This window comes from Piliocolobus tephrosceles, unplaced genomic scaffold (assembly GCF_002776525.5).
Source record: "Piliocolobus tephrosceles isolate RC106 unplaced genomic scaffold, ASM277652v3 unscaffolded_19, whole genome shotgun sequence".
Lineage (NCBI taxonomy): Eukaryota > Metazoa > Chordata > Mammalia > Primates > Cercopithecidae > Piliocolobus > Piliocolobus tephrosceles.
The window spans coordinates 2,251,947-2,269,130 of NW_022300975.1; the positions used below are offsets into that span (position 1 = coordinate 2,251,947).

Consider the following 17,184-nt stretch of genomic DNA (forward strand, 5'->3'; position numbering starts at 1 on the left):
AGGCTGGAGTGCAGTGGCCGGATCTCAGCTCACTGCAAGCTCCGCCTTCCGGGTTTACGCCATTCTCCTGCCTCAGCCTCCCGAGTAGCTGGGACTACAGGCGCCCGCCTCGTCGCCCGGCTAGTTTTTTGTATTTTTAAGTAGAGACAGGGTTTCACCGTGTTAGCCAGGATGGTCTCGATCTCCTGACCTCGTGATCCGCCCGTCTCGGCCTCCCAAAGTGCTGGGATTACAGGCTTGAGCCACCGCGCCCGGCCGGAACATACTTTCTATACAACAGGCAAGTGAAAAAAATCATCAAGGTAAATAAAAAGTATATAATCTAAGTTCTCTCTACATACAATACAGATGCTAAAATGGAATTCAGCCCAGGCATTAAGAGATTGCAAGGAAGTACCAGAGCATAGGCAGTATCTACAAAGGAGATAGCTTGATCTCACTTCAAGGGTATAAAACAGTCCAGAGAAAGGTTTTTAAAGGTTTTTGAGGAAAATTTATTTAGTAGGACCCCCCCAGGTCAATAACACGAGTATGTTAGGAAACCATTGAACTGTGGTTGTATCCTGCAATTTGAGGATGACAACAGTGAGTGTTTGAGTCATGAGTGAGAAGCCTAAAGAAGCAAACAGTGGCAGCAAGAGTGCACACTTTGGAAGTATCTGCCTTCATAGAATTTGTTGGGACAAAGTATGCTAGGGTGTTTTCCATAGGTCAGGTATGGAGCACTGTGAGAGGAAGCTGGCATAGATCTGTGTTAGATCTTATCCTGCAGGGCCACTGGAAGATGTGAAGAAAACTCAAAGCTGCAGGTAGACCTAGAGCACTTGTTCTCAACCAGGAGAATCTCTATTCAGGGGACATTTCACAATGTCTGGAGACATTTTGGTGAGTTGGAGAATACAGAATGCGTAGTGCTGTTGCCATCTATTGCTTAGAGACCAGGGAGGCTGCTAAGTATTCAACAATGCACAGGACAGGCCTGAACAAGAAAGAATTGCCTCGTCTAAAAATGGCAATTGTGCAGATTTTAAGAAATTCTTTTTTTCTTTCTTTTTTTTTTTTTTTGAGACAGAGTCTCTCTCTGTTACCCAGGCTGGAGTGCAAAATGGCATGATCTCGGCCCACTGCAACCTCCACCTCCTGGGTTCAAGCAATTCTCCTGCCTCAGTCTCCTGAGTAGCTGGGATTACAGGCACCCACCACCATGCCTGGCTAATTTTTGTATTTTTAGTAGAGACGGGGTTTCACCATATTGGCCAGGCCGGTCTATGAACTCCTGACCTCGTGATCCACCCACCTCAGCCTCCCAAAGTGCTGGGATTACAGGCATGAGCCACCGCGCCCGGCCGCAGATTTTAAGAAATTCTAAGCAGGAAAGGGAACGGCTGGAATCAAGATGCATGATTCATGCCTACAGAATTGCAGGAGAGAGCGTCTACCCCTGCCAGGCCAGGGAGCACTGAAATTAGCTAACCAGGACAGTACTTGCCATGTGAGAACTCTCCTGCTTCCCTTTCTCTCCTTCTGCTCCCACACAGGGAGTGCTCAGATACTGCCATTAGGAAACTGGGGAAGGAAGGATGAATGAGTAAATGAGGAAGGAAAGAAGAAGAAGAAGAAAAAAAAAAGCTTCCTGCCTATCCCCTGATCCTGCTGCTTCTAATAAAAAAGGAAGGAAAACAGAGCAAGCTGATGATTCCCTCCAAAAATATCCCCTCAGTGCTCCTGCACTTTCCAATCAGTATTTCACTTGCACTTATATGACCTGAAGATTGGTGATGAACAAATAAAGATCTCACAGTTATTTGCTATGACTTTTTATGTGGTCTAATATCACTTCAGAACATGGGGATACTTGATACCTGGCCAAATTTTCTAGGCTTTTGAAGCCTCTGACCAAACACTGAGAAATCCTTAAAATCTTCTTCAAATGTGATGCTATATGTATGTAACAGTTACTTTAAATATTGTCCTATATTTAACCATGAGATCCGTGAGACCTAAATTTGCTAAAGCCAAGACTGGTGTTTTACCACCACTTATTATGATTAATCCTGGACTTAACGTTGGTAATGCTTGGGAAGCAGCAAGAGAGAGAGAGTCATATTTATAATTGTGTCCTCTAATTGAAATACATTGCTAGAAGTTTTTCTAAAGATTCCTTCATGTTCAATCAAGAGAGTTATGTTCAAATTCCCAAATGAATAATCCTCTTTCATTTTATTATGAAGTTCTATATCAAGTCTGGGTCATTTAATTTAATCACCTTGGGGTTAGGGGAGGTTAGCTACATCTTTCCTCTAGGAAGGCTGGAAATGTCATTTGCCCCCCTGGTCTCTGGCAGAATGTGGGAGAAATTCAGCGCCCTTCGAAGGCGTATCTATCTGTCTCCCCAGTCAATCATTCTACAAAAAGGCACAAAGAACCAGGGGTGCCAGCGGTGGAAGCCGGAGAGGAAGCTTGAGACTCTTACAGCGTTGTGGTCATCCTTTTACTTTCATCCATAAGACCCAAATGAACCCGTCTGAAATTGAGAGCGATGTCTGTTTTCTGGGTCTGGAATTCTTATGACCATGACCACTACAATATTTTCTCCAATGGGCTCATTGCATCTGTTGTGATCTAATATGTTGAATGGATCCCTTTATCCCTTTATACTGTATAAAATAGGATTTCAGTCTTTATTCAGTTCATTTAATTTTCAAGTCCATTACCCAGAACTGACATACAATCTTTTCTTTTTATTTACTTTTAACAACTGGTACAGGTTGGATAGCAACTGACATTAACACATCCCCAAATTCTGTCACATTGGAGCAGAAATGTTGCGAAATGTATTTGCTTCCAGAAAAGTTGATCTCTTTGATTTAATGTCTTTTTGCAGGCGATACAAGCCCTCAATGGCCAGCAAACCCTGAGTCCTGAAGAATTCACCAACTTGGTGTTCCGTAAGATCGATATCAACAATGATGGTAATGGGGCTACTCTCTTCTGGATCACTTTTCTTACAAAATGGGAGATGGTGGTAGTGGGGAGTGTCATTTAGACAAAAGCAGGAACCATGCAAGAGAACCCTAGTTGTGACTTGGGCTTCATAACTGGACCAATCCAGTGTTCTCAGTATGATTCAACTGAGTAAATATTTATTGACCATATTTATTTCCAGTGTGTGATGCTTGACACGTTGGGATATATAAAGAGTAAAGGTGAGACGAGGAAATAAATCGGAAGAATATAGGATAAAGTACCTTCTGCTGTTTGCCCTGAGACACATTCTATTAATCAGTTCCTCTCCACTGGAGGTTTTCCATCAGCATATAAATCAACTCAAGTTTTCCCTACTGTCAAAAACTTTCCTTCAATTATTCTACCTTCTTCTACTGTCAGACTTTTTTCTTCCTTTGGACTAAACATTTCTGGAGAAGAGTCCACACTTGCCTCCATTTCTGCTTTTTCTACCTTTTCTATCTACATTTCTGCTCTTTCTGATTATTTCTCCATCTGCTCTTTCTACTCTGTAATCTGGGTTCCTGTTTAGCTCAGAGGAGGTGCCTTTCTTCTTCAGAGGTAGGAGTGAAGAGGGAAGACACAGCGCAAGAGAAATGAGTGCTTCTACCATATAGCTTTGATATCAGCAAACAGGTAGGTGAACATAATGACTTGAGATTGAGGCAGAAGATCTAGGAACGGTCCTTGAAAAACAGAAAATTTGACATTGTTAAAAATATAAGATATCAGCAAAACGTTTAAAAAAATGGAAAAGAGGCATTGGCATGCCAGTCACAGTTGTCATCATTCCAAAACTCCTTCCAAAGGCATCAACCTGCCCACCATGCGTCACTTCTTCTGGTGGACACGAGAGGGCAGTAGAGACGCATGTTCCCATGTTGAGTGTGGCAGGTTGTTCTAGTAAAATGTGGCAGCTCAGCGTGGCAGGATGGAATGGTGAGTCCAGGGGGAAGTCAAATGCAGCCACTGCTGCGAACAAGCCAAATGACAGGACAAGAGTATACTGCTCAAGAAAGCAATTTGAAGATGCATCAGTTGCATCAATCTTCTTCTCTTAAGGACCTCAGTCTAGATCTGCCTCTCCTGAATCTCAATTCAGTATGCTCACTTACTAGTATACGACATCAAATAATGAAACATACCAGTACATGTGAAAGCTTGTAAGAAACAGAGTCAGACTACCCAGAGTAGATAAGGTGGCTAAGTGCAGCTAGGAAAGGACCAGAGAAATGGAGAGTGGAGGGTCTGGTGAGGACAATGAAGACTTTATTTGGAATATGCAACTGAAAATGGTGGTCATCAAACTGGAGAAATGCTGTAGATTTTATTCTGTTTCACTTTGTTTTTAATCTTAGAGGTGCTGCAGGATGGCAGGGATTGGAGTAGAGTAAATAATCCATTTCAGCCTGGGGCTGAAAGCACTGATGTAGAAGAATGAGTACTCTGGAAGTAGATGGGACATCACAGTTTTAAGACCTGGTTTATACAGTGACTTTCAAAAGGGCAGGTCAAGAATGTTTGATAATATCCATGAACACTGTTTCTAGTGCTAGGAGTGAGGGAAATAGGAAAGTGACCTTCCTTGGAGAAGTACGAAGATTTTGGTATTCTTAGGAAAAAACTAAGATTCTGTTAGTTTGAGGACACAGATAATGTATTGCGGAAAATGTGAATATAATTCAAGACTTTTTGTTTACTATCCAAGAAGATTCTCCAAGGGCAAAGTATAATGAATCAATAAAATGGGGACTGTGATTAGAAAGGGACTTGAGATAGAAAGGGCTTGGTTAAAAGTGATGTGAATTCAGAAAAGAGAAATTGTGCCTGGGCAATAGCTGAGGTCACCTGAAGTTAGAGAGATGGGCTCTTTGACCTACAAGAATAAGTCAATGACAGGAAAAAGGGGATGAATTATGGTTTCTAGAATAGTTTATAAAACTAAATACACTAATTGTTTCCTCTCATAAAAATTATTATTATTATTATTATTATTATTATTAGGAAAATAATATTATCCTAAAATAATACCCTAGCTCTGTCACCCAGGCTGGAGTGCAGTGGTGTGATCTCAGCTCACTGCAACCTTGGCCTCTTGGGTTCAAGCGATTCTTCTGCCTCAGCCTCCTACAAGTAGCTGGGACTACAGGCGCCTGCCAAAAAAAAGTAATTTTTGTACTTTCAGGAGGGACGGGGTTTCACCATATTGGCCAGGCTGATCTCGAACTCCTGACCTTGTGATCCGCCCGCCTCAGCCTCCCAAAGTGCTGGGATTATAGGTGTGAGCCACCATGCCCAGCCCCAAAAACTTATATTTTAATTTAAAAAATTATACACACATCCACATCCATATATACTTCGGAGTAACTATGAATCACTATTTCTTAGCAAATGCATATACAGAACTAAAACTGATAGAACTTGCTTTTGTATAAAAAATTATTGACAGCTGTTACATCGTTTCATCAAGAGACAGCTGGATCATTCCATACATCAAGAAAAAGATGCTAACAAATGTACTGGTGGAGAGAGACAGCCCAGTGTAACCAAAGACAAGGAAGAAAAAGTAATGAAGACATACAACGTTGATATTTGCAGAAGTACAAAAGGATTTGGCCAGTATTTGACAGAGAAGAATAATATGAAGTGCTTCATTTACAAATAAAGGGGGAGTTAGCACCACAGAGGAGAATGTCTATTCACATTTGTAAAAGCTCAACTCTGTATACCTCAAATATAATTTTTTACTGTTCATTATCATTTTTATCAAAACATCAGTATTGATAGAAATACAGATGCTCAATTAAGTATACCAAAATGCAGTTGACTATACGCCAACATATATATGTATATATATATTTTATTTCTCAAAATAAAAAACAAGCACATCACTGTGCCGATAATCTTATGAATATTGAAACCAAAAGTAAAGATGATCACAGCCCACAAATATACAACAAAAAGACTTTAGGTACATATATGAAAATCCCAATTTGATTGTAAATTGTTTGCAAAAGAATGGTCAACATCACATCTGTTGTGACAGAAAAATACACAACAGTTGTGAAGTATTCTAAGCGTAATTCTTATAATAGTAAATCAAAGTTAGAAGGTTAAGCAAAATAAAGGTACAGGATTAATGCTAGATTTATAACAAGATGAAGAGCTATGAGGTCCATGAAAGCAAGAACCATTTCCGTTTTGTGTACTTTGATGTTTCCTATGCTGGCACACAGTAGGTGCTCTATAAATCACTGTGAAATGAAAGAGCGTCTGCTAAGAAGATGTCATATAAGGAATAAAGAAAAGATTCAATCAAGAAACAAGCACAATATGCAATTCTATCTATAGGAAGAAAAGTATCTAGAATTTTTTTTTTTGAAATTAACAAATATATGCATATATGTTAAAAACTTCATAAAATATAAACCTTGATCAGTTAGCAGGAGTTAATTTCCTATGGGAAGTCAGACCAGGTGCCAGAAAGAAGTTAAAGGGGAATTTGTTTCTTTTCATTACATTTCTGTATTGTTCAATTTTTTTAATCATGAGGACATATTATTGTTATAATTTAACAAATTAATTTTATTTGTATATTACGAACAAAAGCATCAGGAAAGAGCTTGAAGAGACAGAGGCAGAAAATTGAAGCTAAACATTCAATATTATTGAAAAATGAAAACAGAGGAGACAAGACAATTCAGGCAAAATGATGAAGTGTGGAATTCTGCAGGCTTTACCACCAGAAGAACAGCAATCCGTGTTCTACCATGCTCTGGTTAGGCATCATTCTTGACATGATTTAGGGAGATTTATGGATATTCACAACATCAAGTGCAGAAAGTGCCTCAGTAAGTTTCACATAGAGCCAAATAAGGCACAGGGATAAGGGAGACTTAAGTGGCTCGTAATAACAAATGGTGAAGGTGAAAAGAGGCCAAAGAGGAAATGAACAGGGTGATTATTATTATTATTTATTATTATTATTATTATTGAGACAGAGTCTCTCTCTGTCACCAGGCTGGAGTGCAGTGGCACCACTCGGCTCACTGAAACCTCCGCCTCCCGGGTTCAAGTGATTCTCCCACCTCAGCCTTCCCAGTAGCTGGGATTACAGGCGCCCGCCACCATGCCCGGCTAATTTTTGTATTTTCAGTAGAGACAGGGTTTCACCATGTTAGTCAGGCTGGTCTCAGTCTCCTGACCTCAGGCGATCCTCCTGCCTCGGTCCCCCAAAGTGCAGGGATTGCAGGCGTGAGCCTCCGTGCCCGGCCAAGAAGGGTGATTATTGAGCAGATATTTTGGGTAAAAAAAAAAAAAAAAGCAAGGGCAGGACATAAAGAAATTTTATTGATTAACTAAAAAGAAAGACCAGTGCTTTAGACTAGAACTTTGTGAAAAGCCATGAGGGTCACATTGAATCAAACTGGGAAACTGAGAATTACCAGGAGATAAGAGGGAATTGAGTTTCCACGTAAAGGAAAAGAAACTACTGCATGCTAAAGGTCTCCTGTAAAATGTCGCTAAATGCTTCTAGTGCCACCGTGCTAATAAACACAATACTGTGTCATTCAAAATCTTCACCAGCATCCTCCCTTGAAAATTTGGTTATTCTCATCTCCCGAATCTATCTTTGCTAATGTTCCAGCCCCAGCTCAATGTTTTATGAAGTTATAATGAAAAGAATTTAAAATTAAAAAAAATCCTCTACACAGGCTGATTTCTTTTAAAACCAGGATGACTTCTTCTTCTTCTTTTTTTAAATTATACTTTAAGTTCTAGGGTACATGTGCACAACGTGCAGGTTTGTTACATGTGTACACATGTGCCATGTCGGTGTGCTGCACCAGTTAACTCGTCATTTCCATTAGGTATATCTCCTAATGCTATCCCTCCTCCCTTCCCCCATCCCATGACAGGCCCTGGTGCGTGATGTTACCCGCACTGTGTCCAAGTATTCTCATCGTTCAATTCCCACCTATGGGTGAGAACATGCGGTGTTTGGTTTTCTGTCCTTGCTCATAATGATGGTTTCCAGCTTCACCCGTGTCCCTACAAAGTACATGAGCTCATCCTTTTTTACAACTGCATAGTATTCCATTATGTATATGTGCCACATCTTCTTAGTCCAGTCTGTCATTGATGGACATTTGGTTTGGTTCCAAGTCTTTGCTATTGTGAATAGTGCCGCAATAAACATACATGTGCATGTGTCTTTATAGCAGCATGATTTATAATCCTTTGGGTATATACCCAGGAATGGGATAGCTGGGTCAAATGATATTTCTGGTTCTAGATCCTTGAGGAATTGCCACACTGTCTTCCACAATGGTTGAACTAGTTTACAATCCCACCAACAGTGTAAAAGTGTTCCTATTTCTCCACATCCTCTCCAGCACCTGTTGTTTCCTAATTTTTAATGATCGCCATTCTAACTGGTGTGAGATGGTATCTCATTGTGGTTTTGATTTGCATTTCCCTGATGGCCAGTGATAAGCATTTTTTCATGTGTCTGTTGGCTGCATAAATGTCTTCTTTTGAGAAGTGTCTGTTCATATCCTTCGCCCACTTTTTGTTGGGGTTGTTTGATTATTTCTTGTAAATTTGTTTAAGTTCTTTGTAGAGTCTGGATATTAGCCCTTTGTCAGATGGGTAGATTGTAAAAATTTTCTCCCATTCTGTAGGTTGCCTATTCACTCTGATGGTAGTTTCTTTTGCTGTGCAGAAGCTCTTTAGTTTAATTAGATCCCATTTGTCAATTTTGGCTTTTGTTGCCATTGCTTTTGGTGTTTTAGTCATGAAGTCCTTGCCCATGCCTATGGCCTGAATGGTACTACCTAGGTTTTCTTCTAGGGTTTTTATGGTATTAGGTCTAACATTTAAGTCTTTAATCCATCTTGAACTAATTTTTGTATAAGGTGTAGGGAAGGGATCCAGTTTAGACCAGAAATACTGATGTAGGCATGCACTGTAAATTCTGCTTTTGTTTTTTTTGGTGGGGGTTTCGGGGGTGAGGAGAATGTTTTTTAATAAAAGATTATTTAAGATATAAATGGGAAGAAATGCATGATTTAGGAATATCAGCAGGATAACTGGATTGCAAAAACAGGACTAAGTAAAATATTCCTGGGTAGCTATTCTATTACTAATGAAACTCCTGAAATTGGTAGTGAGTGATGAAAGAGCACCAGTGATACTGACCTTCAGGGTCCCCAGACATACAGAGTGCAGCCACCAATACAACAAACAGCACTAAACAAAGTAGATTCCAAGACCATATATTTCAGCTTATAAAAATAAAATCATGAGGTTTCCGAATAATGTCCTACAAAAATTGAAATGTGTGGGGTGGGCGCAGTGGCTCATGCCTTTAATCCCAGCACTTTGGGAGGGCAAAGCGGGCAGATCACGAGGTCAGGAGATCGAGACCATCCTGGGTAACACGGTGAAACCCCATCTCTACTAAAAATACAAAAAACTAGCAGGGCGTGGTGGTGGGCGCCTGTAATCCCAGCTACTCGGGAGGCTGAGGCAGGAGAATGGCGTGAACCCAGGAGGCAGAGCTTGCAGTGAGCCAAGATCGTGCCACTGCACTCCAGCCTGGGCAACAGAGCGAGACCCTATCTCAAAAAAAAAAAAAAACCCAAAAATTGAAATGTGTCTGTATATATAAAACAAAGTAATAAAAACTCAGTGATGACTTTAGATTCCTTCTAAGTCCCATGATCTCCCTGCGCTATCATCTCTCACAGGCATTGGCTTTTTGCTGGTAGAATCTTTGTCTTTGTCTCTTTTTTTTGAGATGGAATCTCGCTCTGTTGCCCAGGCTGGAGTGCAATGGCCTGATGTTGGCCCACTGCAACCTCGCCTCCCGAGTAGCTGGAACTACAGGTGCCCACCACCACGCTCGGCTAATTTTTTTATTTTTAATAGAGATGGGGTTCCATATGTTGGCCCAACTGGTCTGGAACTCCTGACCTCGTGATCCGCCCGCCTTGGCCTCCCAAAGTGCTGGGATTATAGGCGTGAGCCACCGTGCCCGGCCTTGCTGGTAGACTCTTTAGTGGGAAGTTTCTGGACCTCCACAGGTGACTCTTTCCAGGGAAATACAGAAAGCGTTCTTTTAATTTATTGGGGCCTAAATCCACAGTCACATTAAAGCAGAATAGGAAGCAATGTTAAAGAACATGAGATAAAGGAAGGCAATTAGTCAGTGTGTGCCTTCTGAGCTCCTACCATATTCATAGCACTGTAGTCGGCTATAGTGGTGGTAGCTGTGTGGTAATAGAAATGGTAATTGTGGTTAGGGCTTAATAAATGTGATGAATAAATGAATGAATGTTGACTGCTAGAGGGAAACAGTGAAGAAAATTTCAGAAGAAGTAGTTTATAGTAAACATGTTACTAAAGGTAAAGTTTGATGATTTGCAACAGAGATTTTTATTTATGGTAAGTGGTTAGGTAACATGAAAAAGTTAATATGCAGAGTTCACAAGTGTTTTGAAGAAAGTGGAAAAACAGCAGTGAATACTTCCATCTTTTCTCTCTTTTCCATGTCAGTAACCTGCATTGCCTTTCAACTGAGACCACCACTATATCCCGGTTCTTTCAGATGCTGCCTCTTCTGTAGCCAGTAGTTAGAGCAGAGAAGTTTTATAACTAAACAGTGAAAACTGTCTCCAGTTCCACTTCTACTTCTCTCTTGGTCATGCTGAGCCCTGATAAATTTGAAAAGTCTTTGGGGTTGGGAATTTACCAGCTGTGATTTTCTTTTGCAAAGGGCAGTTATTCTGTGATTGTTTGAGGTTCCCTGCCCCGTTGCCACTGACCCATGGGACTCTCCCCAGCCACGCATGTGCCACTTTTTAAAATTTGCAATCTTCTCTACTCTCTATGGTTTCTTCCACGATTGGACCTTTTCTGTGACACACATGGGGCCCTACTCCTGACTGCGGTTAACTGAGGGTTTTCACAGACCTTTCTTTGGCATAAGCATAACGTAAGGAACACAGATTAGATTTTTCTCTTAAAAAATGCATTTTAGCATTTTGCTTTGAAACCAAAAAGGAGGTGTCTTACGAATATATGATGATTCATGCTTTTTGACATTTGAATCGATGTTATGGTATTTTAGATATTTTCTTTTCCATTAAAAAGTACAGGTACAGCGTAACACCTGACTCAGTCCCTGCTGACTTCCTTCCTTGAATGCACTTTCTCCAGTTCCTGAATGCACTCGACCTGTCTTTGGCTGATCTACCCATCCACAAGCCTCCCCTGGGTACAGTCTCTTTGAGATCAGTAACTGCATCTGTAACCTTCAACTTGAACACACTCATAATCCCAACCCAAATGATGTATATCAACAGAGAATTCCACCTCCCCAAAAAATGTTTAAAAGTCATCTTGTGGGATGAAGGTAGTGGAAAAACATGGCAGCCAGGACACATGGATATAAGGCGATAAATTTATAGCACTGGGCTGGCCAGCACAGACCTAAGACATAAGTCAAGACGATAAGATTAGGACTCAAAAACCAGAAAAAGAGAAGAGAAATAATGACCAATAATAACTTGTGGAATGAACACATGTTGAAGCTTTCTCATAGCTTTGGACAGTCCCAAGAATTATTTCTTCAGAGAGAATAATATTGAAAATAGCCTTGTGAGTAGTCATTTTGTCTGGCTCTTAAAAATCTCCAATCTATCATGCTCCTAAGACTTAGTCATATCTTCGAGATTAAAAGTCCAAAAACCAATACTGTGCAGAGATGTAATTGTATATGTGCTCTTATTTCATCTGGGCCATTACCTGATGTTTTCAACTAAACATAAAAATAGGTTTATTATCTTTATTTTCATTGGCAACCCCACCACTGAATGCTTTTTTTTTTTTTTTTTAAATGAAGATCTTCAAAGATCTTAGAGTCTGGTTGAGGGGAAAGGATATCAAAAGAATATCAAACAACATACCAGTGAGTATATCATTTGTGCCAGTGAGTGGTATAGACAAAGCCTCTTCTTAACTGGTTTTCTTTGTGTGTTTTTTTTTTTTGTTATTTTCCAGGAGAATTGACTTTAGAAGAATTTATCAATGGCATATCAAAAGATCAGGACCTCCTGGAGATTGTTTACAAGAGCTTCGACCTCTCCAATGTGCTAAGAGTAATCTGTAATGGCAAGCAGCCAGACACGGAGATAGACTCCTCCAAATCTCCTGACAAGGCTGGCCTAGGGAAGGTGAAAATGAAGTCGCTGTGAGAATACCTTTCCCAGCTATCAATGAGCACATTTCAGTAGAGAAGAAATAGAATCTTCCCCATGTACATGCTGTTGATTTCAGGTCTTTGTTATAATTCATATAGTCTTGTGAATATAGCACTTATTTTAATCCAATAGAGACTTCCATAAAGATCCTAAACAGATACATTGTTGCTTTTCTGTGCTCTCTCTGCGGATTAAAACATAATGATTACACTGAAGGATTGTCTCCGTACCTATCCATTCAAAATAGAACTCTCATATGTGTTTCCTTGTGCACTTAATCTACACCTTGAAATAGAACTGGATTATCAGTTGGAAAGTGTTTCCACAATTTAGCATTCTCAGATTAAACATGCATGTGGTAAATGTGTTTGCTGCCTCTTTGCTCTTGTTACATCTGTATATTATAAATGACTGAGTTCTGGTTTATTTGAGAAACTTTTTTTTCTGCACCTATTTCTCATTGGTGAATGCTGTCTTGCATTAGTAATGATGCTCTGCTTCAAAAGAAAAATCTTAAGCTATGTAGTAAGAGGAGAAAACTTCAGGCTGGGCAGTGAGAATGTTTTCATATGATTCGTTATAAATTTGCATCCAGTTGTGCATGAAAATGCGATGTATCATCTGTAATTATTATGCCAGTTGGCGGTTTGATCAGAACAGCAGTCAGCCAGGCTATGCAACAACAAGCATTTGACATTTTAAACAGTCCTGACATTATAGCTCTGACATTTCATTTTTTATATCCTTTCCAGAAAATGAAATGATGAATGGGACTTCTTGATGGGTTAGAACTTTTTAAGGTTTGAGTTCTATATATCACAGGCCCATTAGTATGTCTGTCAATGACTGGCTTTCTTGTAGAAACACAGAGGAGGTTTCTAAGACCAGATGTGAACCATCTTTATGTCAAAAGCTTCATAATTAGGCTTTCATATTCAAATTTGGGTTAAAAACACACAACTGGAAGACTACAAAGAGAGAGTTGGACTGTCCATTTCTCCCTCACAGCTGTCTGAGCAGATCAGTGCAGAAATGGAGGCACAGAGGAAATAAATGGCAGTAGAAATGAAGTATAAATGGAGGTAGAGAAAAAGTTATAGATGAACATATAGATGGAGGTAGAAGTGTCCTCGGAATTTTTTCCCAAAAGATTTCAAGGAGATTCACAAAGATGTATACAATGCAAGATAAAATGTTGAAATAAAATTATCACAGATAATATAAGGAAAATTATTGTAGCTGTGGTGACACAAAGTTTACTTGTTTGCAAAAGGTGCATTAGTCTTTGGGCTCTGAGCCTCCTAGAAGTGAAAAGGGAAACATCATTGTAAGAGCCAGAATATCAGCCAGGTAAACAATCCCACAAAGTTGTGTTGCCAGATGACATTATGCCTTAAATTGTCCGGTGTTCCATGTATTGTTAAGATTTGCAAATGCAAGTATAGCAGAGAAGTTCATATGCAGAGTTCACAAGTGTTTTGAAGAAAGTGAGAAAACAGCAGTGAATACTTCCATCTTTTCTATCTTTTCTGTATAAGGATATATTTCTGTATAAGGATAATGCTAAAGAGAACTCATTTTCCTTGTAGCTTAATCTTTCTCAGAATATCTGAACCTATTTAGGGAAAAGGCAGCAGTTTCAAGGCAGAAGCTGCTTGCCAAGTTTACCCCGTCTTGACTTTCTCTTACAGAATTTCCACCCGATGCTTCCCTCCCTGGCCTGGCTATTTTCACTACTGGCGGTGCCATTCCCACTCCAGGCAAAGTACTGTATTCATGGATCCTTTCAACTCAGTGGCCTCTGTAGCCTCAACATCCTCCCCTCCACCCATCTTTCATGGACACTCAGGGCCCTTCTGTTCCTCTGCCCCAGGACTCAACCACCTCTACACACCCCACTCAGAGGAAAGAGATGGAGATGATAGGACAGTGCAAAGGAGAAGTTGGGACACCGGCCGGAACAGCAGGCAGCAAGTTGGAATACAAAAGAAGGGCTTGGGAGTCAGGCAAGCCTGGGTCTGAATCGAGTTCTATTAGCATGTTCTAACAGCATGTACTGTGTGACTCTGGGGAAATGACATAACTTCTTTGAGTCTCAGCTACCAGAATTAGATGGGGATAACAGCAACATCACTGGACTGTTAGGATTAAATAAGTCCCCTCAGCAAAATTCCAGAGTAAGTGCTCAGTGCATGTAGAAAAAGAAGCGGGTGGGTTCCCCACCTTCAACAGGATTGACCCTTGAGTCAGGCAAGATCCAGTCAAGGAAACACAAGGAAACCACACTTACATTAACAGAGAGAGTTTAATATAAGGAATTGATTTAAAAGGCATTGGAAGACTAGAAATGCAAAGAGAGGACACTGAAATAGCACAGAACTAGTAATGGCAGGAAGCAGCTACCATCCTAGGCTAGGGGAGCAAAGGGAAGAGGTGGGGTTATTAGAACACAGAAGCTTGAAAGAGGAGAACTGGGACCCAGCTTTCCATGGAAGGAACACAGGGTGCCTCAGAGGAGTGTAGGAAAAGTATTGCAATCAACGATCACTGCCGGGACAGGGCTGTTGTTGAGGCAAGGCTGACAGGAAGAGGAGGGATCAGGTTGTTCTACCTCCTCTTACCTAGCAGTTTCCCTCTAGCACCTGCTATGGGCTGAGCCTACCAGGGAAACAACTGGCAAAGGAGAATTGTCAGCAGGGCTCCACCCAGCATCACAGAGCCTATTAGAGAAGGATGGGCTTGGAGCTGAGAGTGTATGACGTAATGACCAGCACAGATGGGATGGGTAGGACGAGCCAAGGAGACACCGTCCAGACACCATCACCATCATAGGTAGCATATTAAGAGCATCCCAGCTCAGCTTTAGCCTGGGCCCCGCCTGCCGCTGTCTGTTTTGAACCCTGTAGTTTCCCTCTGGCTTCCCCAGGCTCCTGTCACTCTGCGGCCTCATACCTTGATCCTCTCTCTCTCTCAGCATATAATCCCTTTGGCATCATGACTGGTTTGTGTATTTTGCCCAGATCTGGTTTCGGTTTTTCCCTAGATGCTGCCTCTTAGATTTCTAAGTTCTGTGCTGTGCGCTGTACCCAAAGCTCACTCCAGGTCTTCTGCCTCCCAAACTGACCCCCCGGGTTCATAGCAGAGAATTGAAAGGAGTACTCACTTCCCTTTCCAAAGAATAGCTCTGTCCTATCTGTGTGTCCTCTCTTGGTGTCCCATAGCACACCCTGGTAGGTTTCTTAGGAAAACTTGTTGAGGCCAGACACGATGGCTCACATCTATAATCCCAGCACTTTGGGAGGCTGAGGCAGGAGAATCGCTTGAGCTCATAAGTTCAAGAACAGCCTGGGCAACATAGCGAAACTCCATCTCTGCAAAAAATACAAAAATTAGCCAGGTGTGGTGGCGTGCACCTGTGGTCCCAGCTACTTGGGAGGCTGAGCTGGGAGGATCTCTTGAGCCTGGGAGATTGAGGCTGCAGTGAGCCGTGATCATGCCACTGCACTCCAGCCTGCATGATAGAGTAAAACCCTGTCTCAAAAAAACAAAAAACAAAAACAAAAAAACACTGGTTGGTGGATTAGGAGAATGTGAAGGTGCTAACTGTTCATTGTAAGAAAACAAATCATAAAACAGTATTTATGTTATAGATTTTTCTGAGGGTGGTCCAAAGAAGGAGGTAAGTCAGAAATTCAGGAGCCAAATAATTTTAGGGCTGGGTGTGGTGGCTCAAGCCTGTAATCCCAGCACTTTGGGAGGCCGAGACGGGCGGATCATGAGGCCAGGAGTTCGAGACCAGCCTGGCCAACATAGTGAAACCCCATCTCTACCAAAAAAAAGAAAATTCGCAGGGTGTGGTGGTGCACGCCTGTAATCCCAGCTACTCAGGCGGCTGAGGCAGGAGAATCACTTGAAGCCGGGAGGCAGAGGTTGTGGTTAGCCAAGATCGTGCCACTGCACTCCAGCCTGGGCAACAGAGCAAGACTCTGTGTAAAAAAAAAATTAAAAAAAAAAAAATTACGTTAGGTTCATGGTTAGGTGAGGTGGGTGGAAAAGAGAGAGGGAGACTGTGGGGGGAAAGTCATATTTTTTCCCTCAAATCTCCTTAAAGTCATCTCTACTAAAGTGCTGCTCCTTCTCTGTCATTTTCTCTGCAATTTAACAATATGATGCTGAGTCCAAAGGAATAGTCCTAATCTACCTATCAAGTCATGGTATTTTAACAAACCAAATATTTAAAAATAAATGTCTTCCTCTTTCAGATGATAAGCCTTAAGGAGAGCCTACTGTCCGGTGACTTTTTAAAAAACTTTCATTCAGTTTTATCGTTTAATTGGAATTCCATGAGTTTTCCTTCTTATGGCTATACAATAACATTCCAAGTAAGGGAAACCGTGATATGTGGGCCAAGTGTCTGAAGAACCTCAAGAACCTTAATTAATTTCCAAGACTCTCATTGAGCAAATAGCACTGACCAAACCAGAATGACAGCACTGTTTAAGGAGAACCTAGATTTTCCTATTACTTTCCTGTTTTATTTTTGTTTTTAACTACAATTTTTGATGCTTTGAAGTAAAGAGATATTATTTTATTTTACTTTTTTCATTAAAGAAATATTTACTGAATACTTTCCAGGTGCATGGCACTGTATGAGGCTGGGGATAAAGCAATAAATTAGACATATATTGTCCTTGCCATCATAGTGGATAAGAGACATCAGTGAGTTACATGATTGAATAATTCATTGTAATTGTAGTTAAATGCTGAAAGCTGACATACAAGGAGCTATGAGGGCATATAACTGGAATCTAACCTGTATTAACAGTCAAGGAGAGCTTCCTGGGGAAAGTAATATGTTGTGTTTTTTTTTACTATTTTTTTAAGAGACATTATTTTATTTTATTTTTTATTT

At 40.8% G+C, this 17,184-nt stretch overlaps 1 protein-coding gene across 2 annotated transcripts in view; it reads left to right on the forward strand.

Annotated features, from left to right (window-relative positions):
- The window catches only part of LOC111541823 (guanylyl cyclase-activating protein 3), a 48,577-nt gene extending 35,942 nt beyond the window's left edge, over window positions 1–12,635 (forward strand). Inside the window, exons 3-5 of one of the 2 annotated variants that reach the window (XM_026456735.1) lie at window positions 2,885–3,012; window positions 5,199–5,201; window positions 12,076–12,635. In XM_026456735.1, the coding sequence (XP_026312520.1) occupies window positions 2,885–3,012; window positions 5,199–5,201; window positions 12,076–12,181 (237 nt within the window). In that variant the 3' untranslated portion in view covers window positions 12,182–12,635. Of the gene's footprint in view, window positions 1–2,884; window positions 3,013–5,198; window positions 5,202–12,072 lie in introns of both variants that reach the window. The other variant, XM_023210733.2, reaches the window with a different exon arrangement.
- The last annotated feature ends 4,549 nt before the right edge of the window (window positions 12,636–17,184 follow it).